Genomic DNA, 23190 nt, shown 5'->3' with positions numbered 1-23190 from the left:
GTATGAGAGATCCATTGTTTCCACATCAGGTCTACATTCTATGCTATAACTTTTTATTTTAGGTGTTCTGATAATTGAGTGGTAGTATCATGGTCTTAACTTTTCCTTGAAGTGGCTTTTAATTTGCATTTCTTTTTTTTCTTTTTTTTTTTTTGAGACGGAGTTTCGCTCTTGTTACCCAGGCTAGAGTGCAATGGCGCGATCTCCGCTCACCGCAACCTCCGCCTCCTGGGTTCAGGCAATTCTCCTGCCTCAGCCTCCTGAGTAGCTGGGATTACAGGCATGCACCACCATGCCCAGCTAATTTTTTGTATTTTTAGTAGAGACAGGGTTTCACCATGTTGACCAGGATGGTCTCGATCTCTTGACCTTGTGATCCACCCGCCTCGGCCTCCCAAAGTGCTGGGATTACAGGCTTGAGCCACCGCGCCCGGCCCTAATTTGCATTTCTTTAATGAGTAAATTAGGTTTAGTATCTTTTCATGTGCTTATTGGCCTTCTTTTTTTTTTTTTTTTAATTTTTTTTCTTTTTAAGATGTTTTGCTGTGTTTCTGTTTTTAAGACGAGGTCTTGCTCCCAGGCGGGAGTGCACTGGCTATTCACAGGCGCAATCCCACTACTGATCAGCACGGGAGTTTTGGCCTGCTCCATTTCCGACCTGGGCCGGTTCACCCCTCCTTAGGCAACCTGGTGGTCCCCGCTCCCAGGAGGTCCCAATATTGATGCTGAACTTAGTGCGGACACCCGATTGGCATAGCACACTACAACCCAGAACTCCTGGGCTCAAGCGATCTTCCCACCTCAGCCTCCTGAGTAGCTGGGACTATAGGCATGTGCCACCGCACCTGGCTTATTGGCCTTCTTTGGAGAAATATTTTTTCAAATCCAGTGAGTTATTTGTCTTTTTTATTGTTGAGTTGTAAGGATCCTTAGGTGTTCTAGGTACCAGTTTCTTGTGAGATATGTGATTTGCAAATACTTTCTTCCATTTTCCATGTTGTCTTTTTATTCTCTTGATGGTGTTCTTTGAAGTACAAAAGTTTTTATATTTGACAAGTTCTGTTTATTTATTTTATTTTGTCATTTGTGCTTTTGGTTTTGATAATCCATTTTTTTGTTTATTTTTATTTACTTAGAGATGTGTTCTTCCTGTGTTGCCCAGGTTGGTCTTGAACTCTTGGCCGCAAGTGATCCTCCCTTTTCAGCCTCTCCAAGTGCTGGGAATACAGGTGTGAACCACTGTGTTCGTTCAGCTTTTTGTACTCCATCTAAATGCAACAATATAGTGTGTATTCTTTGAGTGACTTTTTAGGTTTGTGAGACTTATCTGTGTTATGTGGAGCAGTAGTTCATTCTCCTTGTATAATCATTGCATGCATTTACAAAAATTAACTCAGGTATTCTACAGTTTATGGCATTTAGTTGTTTCCAATTTGGCTAGTGCAGATAATGCCGCTGAAGACAATGTTATATGTCTAGGTGCACACAAGCAGGCAATATCTTGGGGGATATGTATCCAAGTAGACTATATAGGGGTCCTAGGATATTCATATATTTGACTTTAGTAGATTGGATCAGTTTTCCAAGTGGTACCAGTTTACAGTCCCACTAAATTGTACTTACTTAACTCCCATGTAAGAGTTTTTGTTACTTCACACTATTACTAATGTGATATTGTCAGTCTTTTTAATATTATAGTATTTCATTGTGATTTTAACTTGCATCTCCCTGATAACCAATGAGGAAGTGGCCAGATATCTTTTCTTAATGTTGATTGGAGGATATGGTGTTAGTCATTTATATGTGGTTTAAGAAAACATTTAATTCTTGTTCACTTACAATGGTGGTAGCTGTTACGGAGCTATACTTGTTATTCTGGGAATCAGGCTGAAAGAGTAGCTCCTATTTGAGATGTGCTCTTATTTCAGAGAGAAAGAGAAAAAATTGACAGAAATGACTGATAGTTTTGAAGTTACTGTTTGGATTAAGTGTAGGTCATATCCATTCATGTTCCATTAGCCAAAGGATATTACAAAACTGTGTTCATTGTCAATGGGGGAGGGAGTTATACTCCTCCCACTGGAGGCATTGCAAGTCACATGGCCATGGATGGGGATGAATGATTCTTTTTCAGGAACAGGAGAGCGTGCAGATACTCTGGAACAGTAATATAGCCCACCACTTTGTGAGATGCCTGTTCAAGTCTCTTGTCATTTTTCTGTTATCTTGGCTTTTCCTTACTGATAACTAGTGTTTTGTTTTTACTTTTTTCTTTTTCTTAGTGAGTTCTGGATGTAAACCCTTTGTTGGTTTTATGTATCGCAATATCTTTTTGTTCCATGACTTGTCTGTTTATTCTCCTAATGATGTCTTTTGTTAAATTGTTAATTTTAATGTTTTCTAGCTTATCAGTATTTTTGCTTTTTAGTTGTTTTTGTTATTCTTGAAAAAAATACATTTCTGCAAATCTAGAAGGAACTAAAGTGACCTTCAAATGGTTTCTAAGATTATATTAACTTGATTTATAGGTAGAAACATATTGATGCTAACTCATATGCATGGAAGATCTATTAGTAATGCATTTAACCAAATTCCTCATATATAAAAATCATGTTAGTTAGGCCGGGCGCGGTGGCTCAAGCCTGTAATCCCAGCACTTTGGGAGGCCGAGGCGGGTGGATCACGAGGTCAAGAGATCGAGACCATCCTGGTCAACATGGTGAAACCCCGTCTCTACTAAAAATACAAAAAATTAGCTGGGCGTGGTGGCGCGTGCCTGTAATCCCAGCTACTCAGGAGGCTGAGGCAGGAGAATTGCCTGAACCCAGGAGACGGAGGTTGCAGTGAGCCGAGATCGCGCCATTGCACTCCAGCCTGGGTAACAAGAGCGAAACTTCTTCTCAAAAAAAAAAAAAAAAAAAAAAAAAAAAAAAATCATGTTAGTTTAAATTTTTACTCTCAGTACACGTAAAGCTGCGAAATTGTATCTTTCTCTATATGCAGGTAGCCAGCAAACCACAAAGTCTGTTAGTTACTGTATGTAGCCTGATAATATCTACGTTTCAGATATTATTAGGAAGACCTATTCTTTTTTTTTTTTTTTTTTTTTTTTTTGGGGGGGACGGAGTGTTGCTCTTGTTACCCAGGCTGGAGTGCAATGGCACGATCTCGGCTCACCTCAACCTCCGCCTCCTGGGTTCAGGCAATTCTCCTGCCTCAGCCTCCTGAGTAGCTGGGATTACAGGCACACGCCACCATGCCCAGCTAATTTTTTGTATTTTTAGTAGAGACGGGGTTTCACTGTGTTGACCAGGATGGTCTCGATCTTTTGACCTCGTGATCCACCCGCCTCGACCTCCCAAAGTGCTGGGATTACAGGCTTGAGCCACTGTGCCCGGCGGAAGACCTATTCTTTAAGTGAGGCCTTAATCCTGATTTTTCTGGGAGTTGAGATTTTCAGTTTTCTTTTATGTTGATTACTTCATTCCTTCTTCTTGTTCTGCGATGTCTCTGTAAACTTCCAGTGAAAGATCTAAAGGGAGTAATTTCTGGATGTTTAATACAGGACTTGTTTAAATAATTATATTTCTATTGTGTAGATATATTGGTGGTTTGTCTTTCGTCAGCAAAGGCTGAAGTTGTTCCCTGCAGAAGTGGCACCATCACCTAAACATTAAATATGTGCTGTAGCACTGTTGCTGTTCTAATATTTGTAGGATTGTTTGGGGATTTTTATTATCCAGTGGATCAAAACACTTTTTCTTAAAAATTGACGAAGCTAAACCAATAGTACTATTTAAAATAGGTTGGTTTTAACTTGGTACACAGTATTTATTGTCATTCCTAAAAGTAATCTTTTAATGTTGATAATAGATCTTAGGTTACAGTGAAAAGACTTCTCTGACTTACTTTTTAGTGTTGCCAGTTCAGATTTGGAATTTGATCAAACTCTTACTTGAAAAAAAGAATAAATTACTTAATTGTTTAAGAAATAGTCTGCATTAAAGATCATTATGAGGATTAATGGATAGAAAGTTATTGAGTATAAAGAATTTCGCCAATATGGAAATAAATTGTATCTATTTAAAAAACTACATTGATATTGAAAACTCAGAATTCTTAGGGAGGCGCTATACAAACTATTTGCATATAAATGTATACTACAAAAACAATGTCATAATACAACGCCCTGAATATGGTTTGGCACTTCGGATGTTACGTTTTGGAAAACTGGGTTTTGTTAGAAAGAATTTCAAAATTATGCCCCATTTCTGTGGTGGCAGTTGTGGTTTTTTTTTTAATAACTGACAGTACAGTTGTGGATTTGCAGCAGTTTTTCCTTGCTATGCAGTTTATTTCCAACCTTTTGATTTTGTGATTCTTGAGGAGTTCCCCCTTTAATATCTTCATACAAAGATGAAGTAATATTATTAGATTTTAATACTTGTAGTAGTAAATATGCACCATTATCTAAAACTTGGTTTATTAACCGAACGATGGTTTTGCTTTTCAGCGGGGATCTGATGAGCTTCTTTCTTCTGGCTTCATTAACGGACTTTTTACCATGAACAGTTCTACTCCTTCTACAGGTGTGTATGGTGAGTTGTTTTTTTTTTTTTTTTTTTTTTTTTTTTTTTTCTTTGGTTTCTAATTTTTTTTTTAGTGTTTTTTTTTTTTTCATCTTACATCATGTCAAAGTCATTCATCTTATAAATTTGTTGTAGTAAAGTACTATATACTGTTTATATAGATGAAATCACTAATTATACCTCTCAGGTTTTACAGAATCATTTGGATCTAATTTGATGATTCTTTTTTTTTTTTGATTGATGTTCTTTGTGTTACATAGTTTTGATAAAAATACTATCAATAAGTTGGTGACCCAGAATTATTGAGTAAAAGAGCTAGATATAAAACTTGTGTTGAGGCTGGGCGTGGCACCTCAAGCCTGTAATCCCAGCACTTTGGGAGTACTAGGTGGGCTGATCACCTGAGGTTAGGAGTTAGAGACCAGCCTGGCCAACATGGCGAAACCCTGACTCTACTAAAAATACAAAAATTAGCCAGGTGTGGTGGCAGGCATATGTAATCCAGCTACTCAGGAGGCTGAGGCAGGGGGAATTTCTTGAACTCAGGAGGCAGAGGTTGCAGTGAGCCAAGAGATGCCATTGCATTCCAGCCTGGGTGACAGAGCAAGACTCTGCCTCAAAAAAATAAAAATAAAAAACTTGTGTTGGGTGATGATGGAGGACATGCAATAGAAGCATTAAAGTGTAAGACAATACATTTTAAAAATTGAAGTAATTTACCTGCTGTAAGGTACCACATGATTTAAAAATAAATGTTCTTAAAATTTAGTGGCTGTAAAGTGAATTGAAGGAGTACAGTACTGGAAAGAGTGAACAGTGAAAAATATTGATGTAATCCTGTAAAGGATGGTAGCTGGCACTGTGGCAGTGGTAGTGTGATGAAGAAAACTGAATAACTAACTTATAGAAGATAAAATTGATAGTAATTGATGATTAATTGAATGTTTGAATAAGGGATTTCAATTATTGATTTCCAGGTTTTGGACTTGGATAACTGGATAGATGAATGGTAATGAATGGGTGTGCCATTCATTTCTGTTAGAATGTAGGAAGAACAGAATTGGACAACACAGCAGGTTCAGATTTGTATATACTGAATTTGAGATTCCTGTGGAACATCCAAATGGAAATGTCAGATAGGCAGTGGGTCCCTGGTCTCAACATCACGAAAGAAATTTGACAGTGTCATACACAGTTGACAGCTGAAGCCATGAACATGGAGAGTTTCAGAGAAGGAAGGATTTCTTTATCCAAATGTTTTTGGAGTTGTAGGGAGTTGGGGGATGAATGGACCTCCCTTTCCAGACCAGGAGCTTTATATGTGGTTTGAGACCATGGGAACATAGACGTTTGGGAAAGTGAACAGGTATAGAGATGTAATGAAAAAAATTGGATCTACTAAGTTCATTCTAGCTTATTTTAATGTAACTATTAATAATAATTCTTTTTAAAAATGAAGGTGTTAGAGCATACAGGAAACTAGAACAATGGTACCAAACTGTGACAGCCTCAGGCAAACTAGGACTTACAGTCATTCTATATAGGTGTTGTTATTAAAAAATTAACACCTGATTCTATCACCTAACACTAAAATTCTATTTAGGTCTTGTTTTAAAAAAGTAGCTTAATGTGGACATGTCTTCTTCCATGTGAACTTTAAATTATTTCATCTAGTTCAGGATATCCAATCTTTTAGCTTCCCTGAGCCATACTGGGAGAAGAATTCTCTTGGGCAACACATAAAATATACTAACATTAACGATAGCTGATGAACTAAAAAAACATTGCAAAAAAATCTCAACATTTTAAGAAAGTTTATGTATTTGTGTTGGGCTGTCCTGGGCTGCATGTGGCCCACAGGCTGCATGTTGGACAAGCTTGATCTAGTTATAAAACAATTCTTCTTCCCCTAAACCATTACCCACAGTATCTTAGGGATTCTGATAAGAGTTATGTTAGAGTTATATGATAATGTGAAATGTTGATCTTTTTGTAATATTGTCTTTCAGTTTGGAAATATGGCCTATGATTCCATGTTTTTAGGTTCTATTTTATTTTTATTTATTTATCTACTTACTTCTCTGTGACTCTAGCCAAAGATTAGGTTCCATTTTATGTCCATTGACACTTATGAAAAAGTTCCACACTTTCCATGTAAATCATATCCTTTTCTTTTAAAATGCAATCTTAGGAATTAATGGCAGAGATTGTTTATTGTGTACCCCAGTGGTATTCTTTCATTTTCTTTACTAACAGAACCCTAATTTTTATCTGGCACATTGCTACCCAGATGAAACTACTGCTCTTCTGTTCTTCCTTAGCATGTAATTAAGCCTTGACAAAATATAAGTAGAAGTATAACATGAGACTTTTAGGGCATTTCTATGTGGGCACGCTATTTTTCCTCCCTGCCCTCTCTACTTCCCCCCACCCCTGCAATCTTACTGCCTGTGTTGTCCAGCTTCTTAGATGTGGATGGGAACAACAGGCATCTATAACAGAGACAGCTAGAGCCTGATAACTTTGTCACCATTCCAGGTCTGGAATTCTGACATTTAGACTTTGCGTGTGAGCAAGAGATTATATTTTCTTCTTCTTCCTTTTTTTTTTTTTTTTTTTTTTTGAGACTGAGTCTTGCTCTGTCTCTTCCAGGCTGGAGTGCAGTGGCGTGGTCTCTGCTTACTGCACCTACTGCCTCCAGGGTTCAGGAGATTCTCCTGCCTTGGCCTCTGAGTACCTGGGATTATAGGCACCTGCCGCCATGCCCAGCTAATTGTATTTTTAGCATTGACAGGTTTCACCATGTTGGCCAGGGTGGTCTTGAACTCCTGATCTCAAGTGATCCACCTGCCTCGGCCTCCCAAAGTGCTGAGATTACAGGCATGAGCCACTGAGCCTTGCTGAGGTTAACTTCTTAAGTAACTACTACTTCAAATGTTATTATATACAGCTAAACTTAAATTTTCTTTCTTTTTTTTTTTTTCTGAGTCGGAGTTTCGCTCTTTTTACCCAGGCTGGAGTGCAATGGTGCGATCTTGGCTCACCGCAACCTCCGCCCCCTGGGTTCAGGCAATTCTCCTGCCTCAGCCTCCTGAGTAGCTGGGATTACAGGCACACGCCACCATGCCCAGCTAATTTTTTGTACTTTAGTAGAGACGGGGTTTCACCATGTTGACCAGGATGGTCTCGATCTCTTGACCTCGTGATCCACCCGCCTCGGCCTCCCAAAGTGCTGGGATTACAGGCTTGAGCCACCGCGCCCGGCCCATTTTTAACTGGATGCTGCTAGTACAGAAAAGACCTGTTGAGTTTTGAATATTTATTTTGTGTTTACCTACTTTAAAAAATATCTTAGTAATTTTTTATTAGTCTTTTGAATTTTGCAGTTATTCAGTGATATGTCTTCAAATAAAGATAATTTCAAGTATATAAATATATGGATTATTTTGTTAACTTGCTATGTATTCACTGGAACCTCCATAAATGAGTTGAGTAACAGTGGTAATTGTGATTGTCTTTGTGTTGTTCTTAATTGCAATGGAGGTGGCTTTATTTAATCTTTTAATATGATGTTTGCTGTTGGGGTGTTTTGTTTTGTTTTTGAAACAGGGTCTTGATCTGTTGCCCACCCTGGAATGCAGTGGCACAAACAGGGCTTACTGCAGCCCCAACCTCCTGGGCTCAGGCAGTCCTCTCACCGCAGCCTCCCAAGTAGCTGGGGACTACAGGCGTGTGCCACCACACACAGCTAATTTTTTATTTTTATTTTTTGTAGAGATGGGCCTTACTAAGTTGCCCATAGGCTGGTCTCAAACTGCTGGGCTCAATCAGTCCTCCTTCCTTGGCGTCCCGAAGTGCTGGGATTACAGGCATGAGCCACTGCACCTTGCTGGGTTTTGATAATAATCTTTGAGCATACTTTAATCGTTTCCTTCCATTTCTATTTTACTTAGTTTTTATTATCAATGGCTATAAATGTTGTCATCCTTTGTGCTTCTGTTAATTGTGAGATTTGGTCTCCATTAATTTTTTTGATGTAGTAAAATATAATTTCATGTTGTTGACTCATTTTTGCATGCCAGGAATAAACCAACTTGGTCGTGGGATATTATTTTGGTATGTTATATTAATTCAGATATAGGTTAGATAGCTAATAGAACTATAATACAGACCTGAAAATACAGATTTAAATTTATTTCTAAGTTCTTCTGAAGTCTCGGTAAGTAGTCAGGGGCTACCTTAGTTTCTTGATTGTGTAGGGGACCAGACTTTTTCTCTTTTGTTGTTTTATCCTCAACATCACTACCTTCTCAAGATTTAAAATAGTACTCTCTTTCTCCGTCGTACCCACAGGAAGGGTAACAAGGACGGTTGAAGCTGAACTTTGTCATTCATCTTAGGGTGTAATTCTCATCATTATGGCTCAAGGGTGAGAGATGAGAAGTGGAGGCCAAGTCCCTTATAGGGACAAGATCGAGAAGTTGCACTTTTTTTTCCCTCATTCTGTTAGCCAGAACTTCATCACACTGACTTATCAACTTCAGGGGGTTAAGGGTGAAGGGTCCAGGAAATTGGCCTTTATTCTGGTGTGCCTTATCTAATCACAATTTAGGGAGTTCTATTACTTTACAAGGGAAAGAGGTTAGAAATATTGAAGGGGACACTCAATCACATATGCATTCAACCACATATATACTGTATTTTGTGTATGTTTATAATTTTTATAGCTATATTAATAAAATATTTCTTCATTGCTTTCTTTTGTACTCTAATTGGTTAGTATTACTATTATCATAACATCATGAAATACATATACTCAGCATCCAGAGCAAGAAATCGACCATTATTAATACTTCCAGGAGTCATTCTTTCCTTTTTCATTCATTCCTCCTTCCAAGTGTATTCATTAGCCTGACTTCTAATGTCATATGTTAGTTTTTCGTGTTTTTAAACTTTATATAAGTAAGCCAATAAATATAGTATATACTCCTTCCTCTCTGGCTTCTTTCATTCAACATTATGCTTCTGAGAGTAACCCATGTTGTGTATTGCCCCTTTCATTCTTCTCATTTCTTTCTTTTTTTTTTTTTTTTTTTTTTTTTTTTTGACACGGGAGTTTCGCTCTTGTTACCCAGGCTGGAGTGCAATGGTGCGATCTCGGCTCACCACAACCTCCGCCTCCTGGGTTCAGGCAATTCTCCTGCCTCAGCCTCCCGAGTGGCTGGGACTACAGGCGTGCGCCACCATGCCCAGCTAATTTTTGTATTTTTAGTAGAGACGGGGTTTCACCATGTTGACCAGGATGGTCTCGATCTCTTGACCTCATGAGCCACCTGCCTCGGCCTCCCAAAGTGCTGGGATTACAAGCCTGAGCCACCGCGCCCAGCCGTGTTTCTATATAGTATTTTATTGTATCCATGGACATTTGAATTATTTCCATTTTATACATAGTGTTGCTGTGAATATTCCCTTTTTGTGTGTTTCATTGCATTTTCTCATGTGCACTCTGTCTTTAATTTTGGCCAAAAATACAAAATTTACCATCTTGTACATTTTTGAGTATATGGTATAGTATTGTTAATTATAGGAACATTGTTGTACAACAGATCTCTGGAATTTTTTCATCTTAACAAAACTGAAACTCTATCCATTGAACAGCAACTCTTCCTTTTCTCTTTCTAGTCCATTCTTTCCATTTCCAAGAGTTTGGCTATTTTAGATACCTGATATAAGTAGAATCATGCAGTATATATATATATTTTTTTTTGTGTGTGTGACTGACTTAGGATAGTGTCCTCAAGGTTCATTTATGTTGCAGCAAATGAAAGGGTTTCCCTTTTTTGTAGGGTGAATAATTGTGTATATATACTATATTTATACTTTCATCTGTCCATGGGCATTTAGGTTGCTTCTACCTCTTCACTGTTGTGAGTAATGCTGCAGTGAATATGGTGTGCAGGTATCTCTTTGAGATCTTGTTTTTAATTCTTTTGGATATACCAGAAGTGAGATTGCTGGACCATATGGTAATTCTGTTTTTTATTATTTTGAGGAACCATCATACCGTGTTTCATAGTGGCTGCACCATTATTCCCAGTGGTAGTACACAAGGGTTTCAGTTTTTCCACATCCTTGTCAATACTTATTTTCTGGGTTTTAAATTTTTTCAAATAATGGCCATCCTAACAGATGTGAGGCAATATGTGATTTTATTTGTATTTCCCTGATAATTAGTGATGCTGAACATCTTTCCATGTGTTTGTTGGCTATTCATTTATCTTCTCTGAAGAAATGCCTATTCTAGTCCTTTAACTATTTTTTTGTTTTACTAATTTTTAAATTTTCTCTGTGATAAGCACTGTCCCCAGACTTTTAAGTTGCTGATTTTTTGATTGGGTTGTTTTTGTTGTAGTAGCTCTTTATATATTCTTAATATTAACCCCCCTTCACATATGTGGTTTACAATTTTTTTCTTCCATTTATTTTGTTGCCTTTTTAACTTTGTGCAGAGGATTTTGAGTTTGATATTAGCCCCATTTTTTTATGTTCTCTTTTGTTGCTTGTGCCTTTGAAGTTATATCCAAGAAACCTTTGCCAAATCCGCTGTCATGAAGATTTTCCCCTTTCTGTCCTAGATTTAGTTACAGGTCTTATGTCTAGGCCTTTAATTAATTTTGAGTTATTTTTTTTCATGTGGTGTAAAGTAAGTGTTCAATTTTGTTCTTTAAAAATGTGGGTATGCATTTTTCCCACACCACATGTTGAAGAAACAGTAATATTCTTTTTTTTTTTTTTTTACTTTGTGAAATGGATTCCAGACAATGTAGAAGAAACTGTTCTTTTCCTATCATGTAGCCTTGGCATCTTTGTTGAAGACCATTTGAACAAGTTAGAGTTAATTTCTGGGTTCTCTAGTCTGTTCCATTGGTCTATATGTTTGTCTTTATGTCAGTAACGTACTGTTTTGTAGTTGTATAGAAGTTAGGAATTATAGTTTTGTAATGTATAGAAGTTAGGAAATGTGAGGCCTTCAGCTTTGTTTTTCTCAAGATTGTTTTGGCTGTTTGGGGTCCTTTATGATTCTTTATGAATGTCAGGATTTTTATTTTTCCTGCAAAAATGCCATTGGGATTTTGATAGGGATTGCATTGATCCTGTAGATCCCTTTGAATATTATGGACATTTAAACAATTTCAGGTCTTCCAATCCATGAACCCACATGGATGTTGTTGCCCTTTTTTTATTTGCTGGAGACAGAGTTTTGCTCTTGTTGCTTGGTCTGGAGTCCAATGGCACGATCATGGCTCACTGCAACCTCCGCTTCCCAGGTTCAAGTGATTCTCCTGCATCAGCCTCCTGAGTAGCTGGGATTACAGGCATGTACCACCATGCCTGGCTAATTTTGTATTTTTAGTAGAGATGGGGTTTCACCATGTTGGCCAGGCTGGTCTCAAACTCCTGATCTTAGGTGATCTGCCTCCCAACATGCTGGGATTACAGGCATGAGCCACTGTACCTGGCCAAATTTGTGGATATTCTTGACATACCTTTTTGTGGACAGATGTATGCATTTTACTTGAGTATGTGTCTAGAAGTGGAATTGTTGGGTCTTAGGATATGCCAGTGCTTATCTTTAGTAGAGTCTACTAATTTTCAAAAGTGATTTTATACTCTTACCAGAAAATATATCAGTTTAGTTATTCCAGAACTTTGCCAATACTTGATTTTGTGTGTGTGTACATATATTTTATTTATTTATTTCTGAATAACAGAGTCTCAGTTCATGATTCAGGCTGGAATACAGTGGTATGATCTTGTTTCACTGCACCCTCCACCTCCTGGGTTTAATTGATTTACGTGCCTCAGGCTCCCGAGTAAATGGTATTATAGGCGTGTGCCATTATGCCTTGCTAATTTTAATATTTTTAATAGGGATAGGGTTTCATCATGTTGGCCAGGCTGATCTCGAACTCCTGACAAGTGATCCACCTGCCTTGGCTTCCCAAAGTGCTGGTAATACAGGTGTGAGCCACCACGCCCAGCCGATATTTCATATTTTTGATTTTATTTGCTCTGGTAAGCATATATTGATAGCACATTGTGACTTTTTTTTGTTTGCATAAGTATTAATACAATTGATTATATTTTCATATGCTTACTGATCATTTAGATATTTTTAATGACATGGCTAGTCAGATCTTTTGCCTATTTTTCTGTTGGGTTGTTTGCCTTTTTCTCTTTAATTTACTTATATATTCTGTTATGCATGTATGCAGATGCCTTCTGACACTGTAATTTACGAATTTATACTTAATGATGGCTTTTGTTTAACAGAAGTTGTTCTTTTTCTTTCTTTTTTTTTTTTTAAATGAGACAGTCTCTCACTCTGTTGCCCAGGCTGGAGTGCAGTGGCATGGTCTCGGCTCACTGCAACCTCTGTCTCCTGGGTTCAAGCGATTCTCCTGCCTCAGCCTCCTGAGTAGCTGGGATTACAGGTGCCTACCACCATGCCTGGCTAATTTTTTGTATTTTTGGAAGAGACATGGTTTCACCATGCTGGCCAGGCTGGTCTCAAACTCCCAACGTGCTGGGATTGTAGGCCTGAGCCATTGTGCCCAGCCAGAAGTTCTTTTTAATGTAGTCTATTTAATGTTTTTCCCTTTATGGCTCTCATTTTTTTGTATCTTATTAAAAATGTACTTCAATTGTCTGCAAATGGATTAATGTTAAATTTTTTTTTTCTCAGAAATTCAGAAGTCTTTTCTTTTGAAACCATTGTTTATATAATTATTGAAATCTTATTATGAAGCTGAATGTTAAAGAAATCTAATTGATTTACAAACAAAGATGATATGGATTAATAATATTTCCAAGCAGGAAACCACTGCTAACAAACTGAATAATTTGTATTTACACACACACACACATGCACACACGCACACACACACACACACACACACACACACACACACACAGAATAAGTATTATATGTGTATAGATGTAATCACGTAATCATAGCTCACTGTAGCCTCGACCTGCCGATCCCAAGAGATCCTCCCATCCCAGCCTCTCAAGTAGCTGGGACCATGGGCATATAGACTCAGGGTCTCCCTGTGTTCCCCAGGCTGGCCTCAAACTTCTGAGCTCAAGCCTCCTGGGTTATCCTCCCAAAGTGTTGGAATTATAGGTGTGAGCCATGGCCCCTGGCCCTCTAGTACTTTTGTTTACCAAAATACTTATAAACTGTTAATATGCTCTTTTGCTTTGCAGTAGGTAGATTTTTTTTCTTCTTGAAATTTCTTTTATGAAATCAAGCTTTAATGGCCTCTTGTAAAAGAACTCAGTATTAAATTTGGCTGCAAAGATGGTATAAGAAGTATAGAAAGTAGATAGATATTTTCAACACATTCAGCAAGTTTGGAAGTTCTGAAGTAGTGCTCCAAGGTATATGGTTTCTATTTTCAGGTTTGGCAAATGATCCCAGAGGTTATTGGAGCTTGTACAAAAAGAAGAGAAAAAGAAAAAGACACGTCTCTTTATAAAGACACTTACAGGAAAAGCTGCACATATCATTTTTGTTTGCATCCTGTTTACTTAGTCACACAGCCACACCTAGCTACTGAGGAAGCTAAGAATGTAGTCATTTTTTCTGACAGCATATACTTAGCTAAAAATAGGTGGTTTGTGTAGAGAACAAATGCTGGAAAACAAATTTGCATTATCTGCCACTGATACTGAATGCTGTGATTTAATAATAAACAGTAGTTTCTCTGATCAGTTTATTGGAGTACTTGGATTTTCATAGCAAGAAATGCATTCAGATTGCTTTAAATAAAGACCATGTGAAGAATTGTGAACACTAATCTCCAGACTTGATAAATAATTCTTAAATTCATCAAATAATTAAGGATTACCTTAAACCTGCCCTAAGAATTAATAAGTTTAAAGAAAACTCTCCTGCAGTCTTAATGCTCACCCATTTAAATTTTGTGGTTTAAATTTTCTAATTTGTGAAAGATCTATAGATTTCTACTCTCAACTATGATAGAGTAACTGTGACTGGACTTAGTGTCAGTTGTTTTCAGACAGTGGACAACAGGTACAACAGGATTGTGGTCTCAGAAGGGAAACAATCGAGGTGAACCCTATTATCACCTTGGCTTTCTTTCTAGACTCTGGGGGTTAGGAAACCAAGCAGACATGGCAGAATTGCTGAGTTGAAGAGAGATTGAAGTTTGGGAAGGCTGAGTCAACTGGGAGGTATGGGAGCAGGATATGAGAGAGAAGGACCTGTGTAGAAGTGCTTCAGAAATATGCCTTTGAATCTATTGCTGAATATTATTAAGCCACATATGCACAGGGTAAAATCCTGTGAAGTCAGACAAAAAACAAACAGAGAGCTATAAGCTTAACTTTCCAGGACTCACACAGGCCTGGGAGAGAGATTTGAGTGATAGCCAACTAAAATAGAGAGTCCTTGTTGAATACTTGAAGCACATTCAAGGGCATGTGACACCAGAGGAGACATGCCTTGACAGTAGGACTAAACTAGCTCCAGCATAAAGCAAATTCAAATCCACCCTAATGAAACTTAAAAATAAGCTTCAAAACAGTGTAACTGATCAGAAAGTAACTTATGTTTTTCTAAAAATAAAGTCTAGCACTTTAAAAGAAATAACAAGTATACCAAAACAATAGAATAACAAAATCCTGGTGGTTGTATTGTGGAATATCCAATTGCCAGACGTTGCAAGAACCACAAAAATGTGACTCATAAGCAAGTAAAAAGTCAATCAACAGAAACAAACCTAGAAGATTACAGACATGATGGAATTATCAGCTCTGCACTTTGAAACAGTTACTAAAAGTATGTTCAAGTAGTTAAAGGAAAACACAAGCATAGGAAGGAGAAAAATGGAAGATAAAAATCATTAGAATGTACTGAGATAAAAAATAAGATACCTGAAAAACATACATGATGGCAGGCATTCATAGCACATTATATTCTACAGAATAAAACATCAGTGAATTTGAAGATAGCAAAAGAAGCTAAAGCACACAGACAAAAAATACTTAAGGCCAGGCGTGGTGGCTCACACTTGTAATCCTATAACTTTGGGAGGCCTAGGCGGGTGGATCACCTGAGGTCAGGAGTTCGAGACCAGTCTGGCTAACATGGCGAAACCCCACCTCTACCAAAAATACAAAATTAGCTGGATGTGGTGGTGTGCACCTGTAATCCCAGCTACTTGGGAGGCTGAGGCAGGAGAATTGCTTGAACCCTGGATAATTACCCCACATCTTCCATATATGTTGGAAACCATAAACCCACTTATCCAGATTCAATGAACCTTAAACAGGGTAAACACAACAAAGACCACACCCAGGCTTATCATAATCAAATTACTGAAAAACTAGGAATGAGGAATGCAGAGTAAATCTTAAAAGTGGCCGTAGGGGGATGGGGGTGGGAGTTGGTGGAGGGAACCACTTTTCCTTCAAAAGAAAAAGATGAGAATGAGGAGAGATTTCTTACTTGATACAGTGCAAGCCAGAAGACAATGAAACAACATTAGAGTGCTGGGGAAAAAAAATCAAACTGGAATTTACATGGAATTTAAAAATGAAGTTAAAGTCTTCTTGTAGGCACATGAGCTGAGAGCATTTGTTAGCAGCAGACTTCCCTTTCATGAAGTGGTAAGAGAAATTCTTTAAACATGAGAAAAATGATTCCAGTTGGAAACTTGGGTTTTATACAATATGATAAATATGTGGATATATGTTTTTTCCCTCCTTTTTTGTTGTTAAAGATTATTGAGTACCTAAAGCAAGATAAGGTATTTTTGGGGATTATGACATATGGGAAAAGCAAAATATACAACAGTACCACAAAGGATAGTTTGACAGAAGGAGACATATACTTTGGAAGGTTCTTAGAGTATACTAGGTGGTTTAATGTTATTTGAAGGTAGTCTTTGATAAATTAAAGATGTATATTGTTTACTCCAGAGCAGTCACTTAAAAAAAAAAGTAAAAAGGAGTAGCATATCATGTAAATGAAATACAATACCAAAAATTAAAATCCAAAGGAAGCCAGGAAACAAGGGAAAAAATAAATATAAAATAAATAGGACCAATAGAAAACAAGTAACAAGATGGTGGATGTTTAAACCCAACCATGTTAATAATTACATACAGTGGAAATGAGATAAGAATTTCAATTAAAAGCCAGATTGTTTGGTTAAATGGAAGACTGAGTTATTTAATGTGTTTAAGAAACCCATTTTAAATAGGAAATCTCAGGTGAAAAGCCAAAGGTTAGGAGAGAAAATATATGCCAACACTAATTATAAAAATTCTGGAGTAGCTAGCTATACTAATATCAGGAAAATTTGACTTTGGGCAAAAGAATATTGCCAGGGATAAAGAGAGAGATTTCATAATGATAAAGAGGTCAATTTATTGAGCAGACATAATCTAAATATAGAGATCTATTTAATTACATAGTTTCAAAATAAGTAAAGTGAATATTAATAGAATGAAACAGAAATAGATAAATCTTCAAGTAGATAAATCTTCAAGTATATTTAGAGATAGCACTCCTTTGTCAGTAATTGATAGTATAGTAGACAGAAAATCAGTAAAGGCATAGAACAGGGGTTGGCAAATTCTTACCTGTGGGCCAAATCCATCCCATTGCCCATTTTTAAATTTCCCATGAGCTAAGAGTGATTTTTAAAATTTAAAATGGTGAAAAATACTAAAGGATAGGGCCAGGCGCGGTGGCTCAAGCCTGTAATCCCAGCACTTTGGGAGGCCGAGGCGGGCGGATCACGAGGTCAAGAGATCGAGACCATCCTGGTCAACATGGTGAAACCCCGTCTCTACTAAAAATACAAAACATTAGCTGGGCATGGTGGTGCGTGCCTGTAATCTCAGCTACTCAGGAGGTTGAGGCAGGAGAATTGCCTGAACCCAGGAGGCGGGGGTTGCGGTGAGCCGAGATCGCACCATTGCACTCCAGCCTGGGTAACAAGAGCGAAACTCCAAAAAAAAAAAAAAAAAAAAAAAAAAAAAAAAAAAAAAAAACAAAAAAAAACTAAAGGATAATATTAAGTGACTTGTGAAACTTTTATGAAATTCAAATTTCTATTTCTATTTTTATGTCCATACATAAAATTTTATTTGAGCACAGTTATGTGATTTGTTTATGGCTGCTTTCATGCCATAACTACACTGTTGAGTAGTTCTGAGAGAGATCCTGTGGCCCACAGTGCCTGAAATATTTATGTGACCCTTTAAGAGAAAGTTGGTAGAGCCCTAATATAGAAAATTTTAACCAGCTTGATCTGTAACAGTCTTCCCAACTCCAGCATTAATACACTTTATTTTCAAGTTTATATAAAGTAGTTATCAAGTGTATGAGTCCTTTTCACACTGCTATAAAGAACTGTCCGAGACTGGGTAATTACAAAGAAAAGAGGTTTAATTGTCTCACAGTTCCACATAGCTGGGGAGGTCTCAGGAAACTTATAATTATGGCAGAAAGGAAAGCTGGCCAAGTTTTACATGGTGGCAGGCAAGAGAGAGTGAGTGCGAAGGACGAACCGTCAAACACATAACCATCAGATCTCGTGAGAACTCACTCACTATCACAAGAAGAGCATGGGGGAAACCACCCCCATAATCCATTCACCTCCTACCATGTCCCTCCCTCAGCAAATGGGAATCACGGGGATTGCAATTCCAGATGAGATTTGGTGGAAACATAGAGTAAAACCGTATCATTCCGTCCCTGGTCCCTCCCAAATCTCACATTCTTTTTCCATTTCAAAACTAATTATGCTTCCCAATAGTCCCCCAAAATCTTAATTCATTCCAACATTAACCCAAAGTCCAAGTCCAAAGTCTAATCTGAGAGAAGGCAAGTCCCTTCTGCCTATGAGCCTGTAGAATCAAAAACAAGTTAGTTACTTCTAAGATACAGTGGGGATACAGGAATTGGATGAGTGCTCCTATACTCAGTGGGAGAAAGTGACCAAAATGAAGGGGCCATAGACTGCAAGTCCAAAATCCAGTGGGGCAGTCATTAAATTTTGGTGGTTTTCCCTCTCTTTTATTTTTTGAGACAAAGTCTCTGTTGCCCGGGCTGGAATACAGTGGCATGATCTTGGCTCATTCCAGCCTATGCCTCCTGGGTTCAAGTGATTCTCCTACCTCAGTCTCTTGAGTAGTTGGGGCTACAGGTGCACACCACCACACCTGGCTAATTTTTGTATTATTAGTAGACATGGGGTTTTGTTATGTTGGCCAGTCTGGTCTTGAACTCCTGTCCTCAAATGATCCACCTGCCTTGGCTTCCCAAAGTGCATTGAGATTATAGGCATAAGCCACCGTGCCGGCCAGTCATTAAATATTAAGGCTCCAAAATAATCTCCTTTGACTCCCTGTCTCACATCCAGGGCATGCTTTTGCAAAGGGTGGGCTTCCAAGGCCTTGGACAGCTCCGCCCCTGTGGCTTTGCAGGGTTCAGCCTCTGTGGCTCTGTTGAGTGTCAGTAGCTGGTGTTGAGTGCCTGTGGCTTTTCCAGGTGCATGGTGCAAGCTGTTGATGGATATACCATTCTGAGATCTGGAGGACAGAGGCCCTCTTCTCACAGCTCCACTAGGCTCAGTGCCTCAACAGGGACTGTGTGTCTGGCCAACCCCACATTTTACTTCTGCACTGCCCTAGTGAAGGTTCTCCAAGAGTGCTCTGCCCCTGCTGCAGAATTCTGCCTTGACATCAGGTTTTTCCATACATCCTCTGAAATCTAGGTGGAGGTTCCCAAAGCTCAACTCTTGTCTTCTCACCTGCAGGCCCAACACCACGTGGAAGCTGCCAATGTTTGGGGCTTGCACCCTCTAAAGCAGTGGCTGAGCTGTACCTTGGCCCCTTTTAGCCACCCCTGGAGCTAGAGCAGCTGGGATGCAGGGTACCAAGTTCCAAGGCTGCATAGAGCAGCAGGGCCCAGCCCAGCCCATGAAATCATTATTTTCTCCTAGGCCCCCAGGCCTGTGATGGGAGGGGCTGCTGTGAAGGTCTCTGACAAGCCCTGGAGATACTTTCCCTATTGTCTTCCAATTAACATCTCCTGGTTACTTACACAAATTTCTGTAGCCAGCTTGAACTTCTCCCCAGAAAATGAGTTCTTATTTTCTACCACAGTCAGGCTGCAAATTTTCCAGACTTTTACGCTCTGTCACCGGTTGAACACTTTGCTATTTAGAAATATTATCTCTCTTGAGTTCAAAGTTCCACAGATCTCTAGGGTAGGGGCAAAATACTGCCAGTCTCTTTGTGAAAGCATTGCAAGAGGGACCTTGGTTCCATTTCCCAGTGAGTTTCTCATCTCTATCTGAGACTACCTCAGCCAGGACTTCATTGTCCATATCATTATCAGCATTTTGGCCAAAAGGATTCAACAAGTCTCTAGGAAGTTCCAAAGTTTCCCACATCTTCATGTCTTCTGAACCCTTCAAATTGTTCCAACCTCTGCCCATTATTCAGTTCCAAAGTCACTTTCACATTTTCAGGTATCTTTATAGCAGTATCCCACTCAACCAGTACCAATTTAATGTGTTAGTCTGTGCTCACACTGCTAAAAAGAACTGCTGAGACTAGATACTTTATAAAGAAAAGAGGTTTAATTGACTCAGCTTCACATGGCTGGTGAGGCCTCAGGAAACTTACAATCATGACAGAAGGGAAAGCCAGGCAAGTCTTAATGTGTTGGCAGGTTAAGAGTGAGTATGAAAGAGAAACTCTCAAACATAAAACCATCAGATCTTGAGAGAACTCCCTCACTCATCAGAACAGCATTGAGGGGAACCACCTCCATGATCCAGTCCCCTCCTACCAGGTCCCTCCCTCAAAACATGGGGATTATGGGATTACAATTCAAGATAAGATTTGGCTGGGGACACAGAGCCAAACCATATCACCAAAGTAGGCAGGCTGTATCCTGGGTCCTAAAATAAGTTTAATCCTTTAAACAGGGATTAAAATCATGTAGAGTAAATTACCTGACTTCATTAGAATTCTGTTAGAAATCAAAAAAGTAAGATTTTCAAATATTTTGGGGAAAATTTTCCCAAATAGTAAAAACAAAAACAGAAAACAACCCATTAATCAAAGAAGTTGTCATAAGGGATATTAGCAGATATTTTGAACAGAAATAAACCATAACTTAATGAAATTTGTGGGGTTCCCCTAAAACTCTTCTTAGAAATTTATAGCTTTAAATAGTTATATTAGAAAAGAAAAAACATCTAAAATCATCTAAGTTTCCAGCTATAACTAGCATAAAAAGAGCAAGTTAAGGCTGGGCGCAGTGGCTCAAGCCTGTAATCCCAGCACTTTGGGAGGCCGAGGTGGGTGGATCACGAGGTCAAGAGATCGAGACCATCCTGGTCAACATGGTGAAACCCCATCTCTATTAAAAAAATACAAAAAATTAGCTGGGCATGGTGGTGCGTGCCTGTAATCCCAGCTACTCAGGAGGCTGAGGCAGGAGAATTGCCTGAACCCAGGAGGCGGAGGTTGCGGTGAGCCGNGAGATCGCGCCATTGCACTCCAGCCTGGGAAAAAAGGGTGAAACCCCAAAAAAAAAAAAAAAAAAAAAAAAGCAAGTTAAACCCTGTAAGTAGATAGAAAAGAAATAATTAAAGATGAACGTAAAAGTCAGTGACAGAAAACAGTAAAGAAAAATTAATGAAACCAATAGTTATTTATTTGATCAATAAAAATAATAATACCTCTAGGTAGACTTAAAAAAGAGAGAGAAAAGACACAAATTGCCAGTATCAAGAATGATTCAACGTCATTAAAAGGATATTATTATTGACAATGTTTGTGACATTTTCATGTCAATATTCATGAAGCATATTAATGAATCCCAGAATTGGTATGTTGCAGCCCTAACTCCTTATGTGATGGTATTTAGAGGTGGGACCTTTGGGGAATAATGTTTAGATTACATTATGAATGTGGTAGGGTCCTCATAAGAGGATAAGAGCCCTTATAAGAAGAGACACTGGAGAGCTTGCCTGCACATTCTCTCTGCTTGCTGTGTAAGGACACTGAAAAGTCAGCCAGCAAATAGGCAGCTGACTGTAAGACAGGAAGAGCCCTCACCAGAAACCCTTGATCTTGGGCTTTTAACCTCTATAAATTTTTGTTGTTTAAGCCATCCAATGTGTGGTATTTTGTATGGTAGACTTAGCAGACTAAGCAGATTAAGTGAATATTATGAAATTTTAAGCTAATAAATTTGACATTTTAGATGAAGTGGACAAATTCTTTGAAAGACACAAATTACCAGACTGATGCAGAAGGAATAGAAAACCAGATAGCCACATAGCTGTTTTAAAAAATCAAATTAGTTATTGAAAACTACAGTCCCATATGGCTTTATTGACGAATTCTAATCAGTCATATAATGAATAAATAATACTAATCCCACACAGACTGTACAGAATATAAAGGAGGTGGGAACACTTTTCACTTTTTCTTATGAGGCCAGTATTATGCTGCTACAGGAAAAGAAAACTGCAGATTAATATCCTTCATGAATATTGACATGAAAATGTTTAGCAAGATATTGAAGTTGGGTTTCTCCTTGTGGCGGCAGTGTAAGAGCAGAGTACCAACTGCAGCAGCAGGAGTGATGGCAGGACAAGTATTTCGAAAGTTTCTTCTGCTGTTTGAGTATTGGTTGAAAGGAGTACAGCTAAAACCACAGGCATTATGCTTCCAGAAACATCTCAAGGAAAAGTATTGTAAGTAATAGTTGGTAGCTGTTAGATAGGGCTCTGAAGGGAAGAATGGAGAGATTTAACCAGTTAGCATGAACGTCAGAGATAAGTTGTACTCCCAAAATATGGAGGCACTAAAGTAATTTTAAATGATAGAGATTATTTATTATTTTTATTAGAGAATGGGGTCTTGCTATGTTGTCCAGGCTTATCTCAAACTCTTCAAGTGATCTTCCCACCTCTCAGTCTCCTGAGTAGCTGAGACTACAGGTACTTGGCACTGTGGCCAGCATCAAGGATTTTTTTTTTCTTATTTAGACATTTTTGGAAAATATGCAGACTGAAATAAATCGTCATTGAAATGGCATCAACATGAACCTGCCCATCTCATTGAAATCTTATATATGTAAATAATTCTTTCATTATTTCTGAAATAATGGAAGTTCTGAAATATTTTATTACGTAAATAATTGTCATATCTCTCTCATAACAAACCAGTGATCTCTAAACTAAAAAGAAAAACTACATTCAGGCGGGATGTGGTGGCTCACACTTGTAATCCCAGCACTTTGGGAGGCCGAGGCAGGTGGATCATGAGGTCAGGAGATTGAGACCATCCTGGCTAACATGGTGAAACCCCATCTCTAGTAAAAATACAAAAAATTAGCGGGGCGTGGTGGCACGTGCCTATAGTCCCAGCTGCTCGGGAGGCTGAGGCAGGAGAATTGCTTGAACTCAGGCGGCAGAGGTTGCAATGAGCGGAGATCACGCCACTGCACTCTAGCCTGGCCAACAGAGCGAGACTC

General features: G+C 38.5%; 1 protein-coding gene across 6 annotated transcripts in view; it reads left to right on the top strand.

The window, feature by feature from the left end:
* Positions 1-23190, top strand: part of PTBP3 (polypyrimidine tract binding protein 3) — a 116225-nt gene that overhangs the window by 31862 nt on the left and 61173 nt on the right. For 3 of the 6 annotated variants that reach the window (XM_017503405.2, XM_017503402.2, XM_017503399.2), the window contains one exon: positions 4514-4598. In XM_017503405.2, the coding sequence (XP_017358894.1) occupies positions 4596-4598 (3 nt within the window). In that variant the 5' untranslated portion in view covers positions 4514-4595. Of the gene's footprint in view, positions 1-4513; positions 4599-23190 lie in introns of those variants that run through there. The other 3 variants (XM_017503403.2, XM_017503400.2, XM_017503406.2) reach the window with 2 other exon arrangements.

Source organism: Cebus imitator, unplaced genomic scaffold (assembly GCF_001604975.1).
Source record: "Cebus imitator isolate Cc_AM_T3 unplaced genomic scaffold, Cebus_imitator-1.0 Scaffold310, whole genome shotgun sequence".
NCBI classification, from domain to species: domain Eukaryota; kingdom Metazoa; phylum Chordata; class Mammalia; order Primates; family Cebidae; genus Cebus; species Cebus imitator.
Note: the sequence above shows the minus strand (reverse complement) of the source record. Positions and strands in the feature narration are given on the sequence as shown.